The sequence below is a fragment of the Lactuca saligna genome, chromosome 7 (assembly GCF_052625555.1).
Source record: "Lactuca saligna cultivar CGN05327 chromosome 7, ASM5262555v1, whole genome shotgun sequence".
Taxonomy (NCBI): Eukaryota; Viridiplantae; Streptophyta; class Magnoliopsida; order Asterales; family Asteraceae; genus Lactuca; species Lactuca saligna.
In genome coordinates this window covers 180649869-180659758 of record NC_136423.1, presented here as the reverse complement: position 1 = coordinate 180659758, position 9890 = coordinate 180649869, and the positions used below count along the sequence as shown (strand labels likewise).

Below are 9890 nucleotides of genomic sequence, written 5' to 3'. Positions count from 1 at the left end.
AGAAGCTCTATGCGAAGTTCTCTAAATGTGAATTTTGGATCCGAAGAGTCGAATTCTAAGGACACATGGTTAGTCAAGAAGGAATCCACGTGGACCCATCCAAAATTAAAGCCATTGAGAATTGGACAGCACCAAAGACGCCTATAGAAATTTGTTATTTTCTCGGTCTCGCTAGCTACTACCGCAGATTCATACATAACTTCTCTCGGATTGCAAAACCTTTTTCTACATTAACCCAAAAAGGTGTGGCCTTCGACTGGGAAGAGAAACAAGAAGAAGTATTTCAAACACTGAAACGAGCCTTATGCACCGCAACAATACTATCCCTCCCCGAAGGGATAGAAGACTTCGGTGTATACTGCGATGCATCCAACCAGGGGCTCGGCTGTGTTCTGATGCAAAGAGGTAAGGTCATCACCTATGCCCCGAGACAGCTGAAGACACACGAAGTCAACTACAACACACACGATCTTGAGCTAGGGCCAGTTGTGTTTGCCCTCAAGATCTGGAGACACTACCTATAGGGTATGAAAAGCACTATCTTTACAGACCACAAGAGTTTACAACACATATTCGATCAGATGGAGCTCAACATTAGACAACAATGGTGGGTCGAGCTACTCAATGACTATGAATGCAAAATTCGTTATCATCCGGGTAAAGCCAACGTAGTAGTAGACGCCCTATGTCAGAAAGAATATTCTGGTCGAAGGGTCAATTCTCTGATGATGGCTATCCATTCACACTTGTCCACAAAAATAAAGGAGGCTCAACTTGAAGCCTTGAAACCTAAAAACGTGGCGAGTGAATCCCTTAGAGGAATGGATAAGAACTTAGAAGCCAAGGGTAGCGAAGCCTTATATCTCATGGACCAGATCTAGACACCGAAACATGGTGGCTTCCGAGACTTGGTCATGACCGAGGCACACAACACTCGATATTCCGTTCACCCAGGTTCAGATAAGATATATCTGGATCTTAAAAAGTTACACTAATGGCCTAACATGAAAGCAAAGATTGCTACCTTCGTGAGTAAATGCCTTACTTACGCAAAGGTTAAGGTCGAATACCAGAAACCCTCCGGTTTACTACAACAACTAGAGATACCGGAATGCAAGTGGGATCGGATCACTATGGAGTTCATAACCAAGTTGCCCAAGATAACATGTGGACTTGATACCATTTGGTTCATTGTCGATAGATCGACCAAGTCCGTACACTTCCTTCCTATCAAAGAAACTAACAAGATGGAGAAGCTTACGAGAACATACATTAGGGAAATCGTACGACTGCATGCTGTTCTTATATCCATTATCTCCGATAGAGATAGTAGGTTCACTTCAAGGTTTTGGCAGTCGCTACAAAGTTCCCTAGGAACAAGGCTGGACATGAGTACAACCTGCCATCCTCAGACCGACGGACAAAGTGAGAGAACTATCCAAACACTGGAAGATATGTTACGATAATGTGTGATCGACTTTGGGAAGGCATGGGATACTCACTTACCCCTTGTGGAATTTTCCTACAAAAAAAATTATCTCACGAGCATCAAGGCTGCTCCATTTGAAGCCCTCTATGGTCAGAAGTGCAGATCCCCTCTGTGTTGGGCTGAGGTGGGTGACACCCAATTAGCTAAAGGACGAGTTCCTGACAGCACTCTCACAGGTCTGAAAATCATTCGGGAAACGACGGATAAGATCATTCAGATTCGTGAACGATTGAAATCCTCTAGAGACCGACAAAAAAACTACGCAGACAAACGAAGGAAACATTTGGAATTCCAGGTGGGAGACCGTGTTTGTTTGAAATTCTCACCCTAGAAGGGATTGATACACTTCAGAAAGCGTGGGAAGCTCAATCCAAGATACATAGGGCCTTTCGAGATTCTCACTAGAATCGGCCCTGTAGCTTACAAACTCAACCTACCCCACGAACTCAGTAACATACATTCTACATTCCACGTCTAAAACTTGAAAAAGTGCCTGTTCGACGAGACTCTTATAATCCCACTCAACGAGATCTAGATCAATGAGAGCCTCAACTTCGTGGAAGAACCTGTAGAGATCATGGACCAAGAGGTCAAGCATACAAAGCAAAGTCACATCCAAATAGTGAAGGTTCGCTGGAACGCCAAGCGGGGAACGAAATTCACATGGGAGCGCGAGGATCAAATGAAATTGAAATATCCTCATCTATTCGCTTAGTTATTTATAACTAATTTATTTGCTTAAACTCTAATTTCGGGACGAATTTCCCTCTAAAGGGGAGATGATGTGACAACCCGAAATTTCCATTCGTACAACCTACAGTCAAGCACTTCAATTAAAAGTTAAATACTTTTCTGCTAATTTTTAGCCGGTTTAAAGTCCATTTGAGTATTTTTAATAATTATTCTTGAATTGAATGAATAAAGGGAAGTATTCTCTCGGGTCTTGGAGTAGCAAACACGCACGTAACACCTTGGTTTGGTGTTCACGGCCAAACAAAGGGGGTTTAGTCCGTGAACTCCCTTAAGGCCTCAAACTCATGCTTAAGGCATGAGTTAAGTCTCCATTCTTTCATTCCCCAACTTCCTAACTCAAGAACTCCCACCTTTCTCTCTCAAATATCATCCCACTCTTCTTCTGATCTTCTGAAAAAGTAAGTGTTTCTTCACTTGATTTGTTTTTATAACCTTACATCTAGTTTTTATACATCATTTCATCCATACATTCTTGATTTTCTCTTAGATCTTCAAGTGTTCTTCAAAACACCAAGAACATACACTAGTGTTCTTGGACCTTAAACATCCAATCAAGCTTCTATCTTGTAAGTACACTTGTCCTAGCCTTTTATGTACCTAAATGAACTTGCTTAAACTTAGAAAACACCAAGAAAACATGATCAAAAGGGAGTTTACGACCAAGGAAGCTTCTTGGGTCGTACACTCAGTTAAGTGGTTCAAATGAACCCTAGTCCCTTCCTAAGCCTTGGATACTAGTCTAGATTACTTCCTTGAAGTGTTTAGAACCTTAAACATCCAAAATATCATCACCACATAGAGTTTACGGCCGTAAACTCATATAGAAATGGTCCTTAGGCTGTAAACTTTATAAAGTGGGGCCATTGTGCCACTAATGCTTCCTAAGACTTTGACTTGATCATAGGATGCTCAATCTTTACTTGTAAGACCTTAAATCACCAGATGACACTAAGTACCATGATTTTACGGCCGTAAACTCATGGGGGGAAATGACCTTAGTCCGTAAACTCCTTAAGGAGTGGTCCTTGGGCCATAAACTTAAATGCCATGCCATGCAACCTTTAGATGAAACCCTTTGGTACCTATAGCACTTGAATCAAAGTGTTTTCATGTCCTAGGGTGTCTTAAGTTAGTTAATTAGTTGTTAAATGACTAATTGGATACATATATGTGTTATTATATGTTATTTAGGATCATTGTGTGTGTTAAAGTCTTCACTTGACACCTAGCACCTTGTCCAACACTTCCGTACAATCCACTCACTACAGGTGAGTTCATACCCCTTAATTAACCTTTTAAATGTTTTTAAATGCTTTTATGCGGGGGGGGGGGTGGGTGGGGGGGGGGGGGAGATACAAGTTTAATCATACTGGCTATTATATCAATCACATGTGATTAATAACTAGCATACAAATGGATTTTCTATACTTCAAAATGTTTTGTCAACAAAACTACTTGAAAATGATTATCAATTACTTTTACATGTTAAACTCTTTATAAAACTTAGTTGTGGTTTCTAAATCTTTACTTTCAATTCTTTAAACTCTTATATTGTCAAATCATGTCCAATACATATATTGTTATATAAGTAAGGTTTGAAGGACTTAGGACTGATAATACACTCTATTTCTTGTTCCTTGTTTGGTTGTGGACTTAGAGTACCTTATTGTTTTCTGAGTGTTGTTTGATCCCTAGTTATATATCCTATGTATGTGTATAGACATAAAAGCTTGTTATCTTATTTCAGTACACTCGGATATACACCCAACATTACTATTAAACTATAATAGGCTTATTTTATAGTTATACTACTTACTATTTCTAGTGCAATGAAACATACAAAGAGTCAGTTCATACCTAAGTCACTACACACTATAAACAATACATACACTACACTATACAACTGAACATACTATGATGAGAATCATAGAGAATATACACCAGTACATACTATTCATACACACTATATACTATACTAGAGAACATACTATGATGAGAATCAGGGAAGACATACACTAGTCTAATACATACATTACATACACACTATAACATAAATGTGAGGCACTACTTCTGGGCATGGCATCTCTGTCATGGCTCGTCTTGTATCCAGAGTCTCCTGGAGTGAGAGCGTGAATTCGTGTATAGATCTATATTAGACTAACCGTCCTACACCTTGCTGCTAACTCTAGTGGGACCTACTGGTCTATGGGTGATGAATGTCATAACATCTCGACGTCTTACATCATCGTGGTTCACTAGGTCGATCAAGTATGGTTACAATTACATCACATTATACCTTAATTAACAATTGGATTAAGGTAGTGAGTACAGTAGTAGTTATAATATTATTGTACTTCAGTACTTCATTAGTTTCCTTTTGCATCTACTTTGTGATCTCCTCACAATAAAAAGTAATGTAAAAACTATATTTTCACTAATGATAGTCGCGTTTGGGAGAACACTCACCTTTACAAAGAACAAACATACAGTACACTTGATGCCTTTGTAGAAGGTTGCTTTTAATGGAAAATATAGGTTTTTCTAAGAGATACAAACGATTACTACAAACATTTTACATACTTTTATACTCAAACTCTTACAAACATTTTCATACAATTTATGACACTAAATACTTATGAACTCATCAGCTTTAATGATGATAAACTATTCAAAACTTGTATTCTCAAGTCATTAGTAGACATGTACCGAGGATAGGTTTTGAGAAGATGGAGCACACACAAGACTAATCTTAAGTTTTGATTCATATTTTTAGTGTCTTATGAACCACATAACACACTTGTATTAAAATTATATATTTAACGCAATGGATGGTTTTGTTTACTTGTTTACTATTATTTTGTGTTGTGATACTATACATGACATCCTCCGCCCCAGAACATTTCTGCCGTTCTTGGTTTTAGGGTGTGATATCGCCCCAAACTCGTCGAGTAGAGATAGAGAGGGACGCATGGTTTAAAGTCTACTTGACAAGTTGGAAAGCCCCAAATTGACGAGTAGGGATGCCAGAATGAAACCCTAATTCTAAGGGTTTGGCACCCTATTTAAAGAAAATAGCACCCCTTTGTGGCCTCCCTCATCATCTCCCATTGTCCAGAAAACCCTGATAAGTGAGCTTGAGCTTTGTGTGAGTTTGTGAACCATTTTTGAGTGATTTGGTGTGATTTGAAGCTTGTGAGAAGGAGAAGAAGCTAGTGGACTCCAAGTGAAGGTTGTAGATCTAGAAGCAACATCACATTTCCTTCACTTTCTGGTAATCAAGTCTATACCATGGCCATTTGTTTCCTAGATCTTATTATGGGGAAGTTAGGGATTTTGGAGTACATGTTGGAACCATTCATGAGTGCAAGCATGAGTTAGTGTATCTACTATAGATCTAGGTCCTTGAAGGACTCCATGGCATAAAGGTGCCAACTTTATGGCCATGGGACTCCCATGCACCTTATGAGCCACCTTTTTGGACCTTTTGAACTAAAAACTCCATGCAAACACATAAAGTTGGAAACTTTACGCGATATAAGGACCTTAGGTGTTCAGATCTATCCTTTGGAGGAAATGAATCCATTTGTAATCGACTGAATGGATTAAGATCTTGAGGAACTCGATGAGTTCCTCATGTGACTTGGTGAGTCGGGTCGTGATTCCCTGACCCTTTTTGTTAATGAGTGAATTCGTTGAGTCTAGGAGATGATGTAGCGAGCTCGACATAGTTTTGGACTTGGAGGTTGAAGAAGTTGACGAATCCAAGGAAGGTCTTGAGGAGTTGAGATGGGTTGTTCTGATTCTAAGTAAGCAGAACTCGATGAGTCTGAGGATGACTAGATGAATTGACTTGCTTAATTACAACTATGAGTCGACAAAGAACTTAGCGAGTCGAGTGAATGACTCGGCTAGTTGGATCATGATTTTAGTGTTCTTGAGTAGCAGAACTTGGTGAGTTGAGTCAATCAGAATGTTGACTGTGACCAGGGGTAAAATGGTCATTTTAACCTGTGAAAGAATATCAGATTTTGACTAAGTATATTGTGTTGATGATAGCTGGGGAGTCGTTGGAGTAGCCATCAGAGATTCCTCACATAAGAGTTCAACAAACAGCTTGCGAGGTGAGTTTTTCTCTAGTAGAACGTGTCGCAGGCACCAAGGTTGGCCTGCATATATATGATTAGTAGCCGAGTGTTGGCGGGGCCCGTATGTCATAATAGTCGAGTGTGGGCGGGGACTGTATCTCATAATTTTATTTGAGTATGAATATATATGATTGATTGATAGATTTAGGTATACTTGTTGTATGAGTGATACTTGTATGCATGTTTAGTAGCTAAGTGTGGGTGGGGTCCGTATCTCATAGCAACCGAGTGTGGGTGGGGCCCGTATCACCTATTTAGCTGAGTGTGGATAGGACCGTATTGTTGGATTAGGTTTAAATTAATTGATTAAATTAGTTGGATAATCCTTTACCCTAATTTTCGAAATTTAGAGGGATAAGGATTAGGATTAAATTAATTGATTAAATTAGTTGGATAATTCTTACAAGATTTAATAAATTAATTAAAAGTTAACAAATAGATAAATATTAAATCTAATTAGTTGGTTTATTTAAATTTAAAATTTAATAGTTTAAATTTCGAAAATTTATATAAACCCTTAGAGTTTTAAAATGTTTTAAAACACACCTTATATATATATATATATATATATATATATATATTATAATTAAAAGTTAAATATTATATATGTATAAGAATATGGTTAGTCAAATCGCTAGTATGCCTCATTCACGAAGATAGTCTATAAGGGGAGTATAAGGAAACTGCCTATAAAATGGTAGTTGAATGGATGTCCGCTCTCACCCACCGCTTCCTTGATTAGTAGAGGGTCGTTAGCAGAACGTATTTGATAGGACAACTACTTCTCATTAAAAGTATAATGCTATTAAAGAAAGTACTAAAACATTATTTTTCAAAAATCCCAACTCTAGTTACTTTTGAAAAAATGTGAAAAGTATGCTAATCCATGAAATTGCACATTATGCTTTATTGGTCATTAGTGGAGCGTGTGTGGTTAACCGGCACACTAAAAGGCACTAATAAAGAGTAGTAATGGGTATCTTATAATTATCACTTTGATGGAGCGTGTGTGGTTTACCGGCACATCAATAGTTAATTATAAAGACAATAAGGTTACCAATCACATTTGCATGGCTATTCACATCTAGTTTGTGATCCTCGGTATCCCAGTCACAAATAGTAGAGAATAATCCGAGATTAAAACATGCCATTAAATAGTTTTAATGTATCTCAAAACAATTAGGAATTTCACTTCGTTTATTTTATCTAATGGTGGAATTGGTGAATCGTCATTCACCTACCTTTATGAGATTTGAACTTGGATCTCGGCATCCCATTTCTAAGTTGTAAATCATCATAGTTGGGTCCTAACCTTGATATGATATCTTTGGGTTATTATATTGAGGTATCTTCAAAGCTAACTAAAACTATCTTTCTTTTCAGATGTCTGCTCCTGGAAACACTTCTGCTTTATCATCCTCTAGCCACAACTTCTCTCTACTAAACATCTGCTCCAAGGTTGTTATGGGTGGCTCTAACTATAATGATTGGATGCGTAACATCAATATGGCACTTAGATTCGAAGAAAAAGAGTATGTCCTTGAAAAGGAGCTCAAAGAACTTGATGAGTCCAAATCCACTCCCGAATAGTATGCTACCTACAAGAAGCACTATGATGATGCTACTAAAGTGGCATGCATCATGGTCGCAACCATGTCCCCAGAACTGCAGAGGTATGAGGACTACTGGCCTTTTGAGATTAACAAGGACCTTATGGAAAAGTACCATAAGCGAGCTCATCAAGAAAAGTTTGAAGTAGTCATGTCACTCATGGCTTGCAAGATGAAAGAAGGGGAATCAGTTGTGTCTCATGTGCAAAGGATGCAACGCTACATAGAGCGTTTGGTCAAGCTTAACATTCATTTTGATGAGGAATTGGCCATTGACAAGGTCTTAAACTCATTGCCTGATTGTTATGGTCAGTTTATCTTAACTTACCATTTGAACAATACTAAGCAGACATTGGTTCAATTGCACAACTTATTGCAGACTACTGAAGCAGGGATAAAGGGTAAAAGTATAGCCTCCACTCCTGCAAGTGATCCTATTCTAGCTATTGGACAAGGAAAAGGGAAAAAGAGGAAAGGTCCTCCTAAGCAAAACTGCAAAGGCAAAGGTCCAAGTTGGGTCATCTAGCAGTGGCCCAAAATCCAAGCCCAATGCTTTCATTCCGCATGTCTCTGATCCAAAGGAATCTGTTTGCTTTTATTTCAATCAAAAGGGGCATTGGAAGAGAACCTGCCCTCAATATCTGCAGGATATCAAAGATGGCAAAGTGAAGCCATCTTCAGCAGGTATTTACACTATTTCTTCTAATAACTCATTATCTTCTCGTTCATGGGTCCTTGATACAGGATGTGGTTTTCACATCTGTTTTGATTTGCATGGGCTAAAGGAAAGTGAGGAGATAGAGCAAGGAAGGATAAACTTGATCATGGGAAACAAGAAGTCTTCACAAGTGACCAAATTCAGAGTTTATCAACTTTTGCTTAATAATGATGTTATATTAGACTTATTGAATTGTTGATATTCGTCTGAGATGATGAGAAACATTATTTCATTTCATGCATTGTTCAGACAAGGTTTTAAGTATTCTTTTAATAATTTGAATGGTTCAATTTCGGTTTATAAGAATGGTGTTTTTATGTTTGAAGCTTTACCTTGTGATGGTGTGTATGAAACAGTGGCTTGTGTTGATAGCTTAGGAAATAGTGTACTTAATATTGACTTGTCTAATAGTGTAGACAACACATGCTTGTGGCATTGTCGTCTTGGACACATTAACAAGAAACGTATAGCCCAACTCCAAAAGGATGGAGTGTTGGAATCATTTAACCTAAAATCAGATGATATGTGTGAGTCTTGTCTTTTGGGAAAGATGACAAAATCACCATTCACAGGGTCTTGTGAAAGAGGTGAAGGTCTGTTGGATCTCATACACACAGATGTGTATGGGCCCTTCAGATCAACCACAAGGGATACTAATCAATTCTATGTGACTTTCACTGATGATTATAGCAGATATGGTTACATCTACTTGATCAAACGTAAGTCAGAAACCTTTGAAAAATTCAAAGAGTTTAAGCATGAAGTCGAAAATCAATTGGGCAGAAAGATAAAGATACTTAGATCTGATAGAGGTGGGGAGTATCTTAGTATCGAGTTCAACGACTGTCTGAAAGAATGTGGGATAGTCTCACAATTGACTCCTCCTAGGACACCACAGTTAAATGGTGTAGCTGAGAGGTGTAATCGAACCTTGTTAGACATGGTTCGTTCTATGATGAGTCGTGCCTCGCTTCCTATTCACTTCTGGGGGTATGCCTTAGAGACAGCCGCACACATCCTCAATCTTGTCCCTACAAAGAAGTTTGCCAAAACACCTCACGAAATGTGGATATGGAAAGTTCCCTCGTTAGCACATATTAAAGTCTGGGGTTGTGAAGCTTTCGTAAGACGAGAGACTCACGACAAGCTAGCAGCTAGAAGTAAGAAATGTGTTT

General features: G+C 38.4%; 1 protein-coding gene across 1 annotated transcript; it reads left to right on the top strand.

Moving 5' to 3' along the window:
• The first annotated feature begins 8157 nt into the window (after window positions 1-8157).
• Window positions 8158-8523, top strand: LOC145007507 (uncharacterized). Its single transcript, XM_078966434.1, has one exon. The coding sequence runs from the start codon at window positions 8158-8160 to the stop codon at window positions 8521-8523; it is 366 nt and encodes a 121-aa protein (XP_078822560.1).
• The last annotated feature ends 1367 nt before the right edge of the window (window positions 8524-9890 follow it).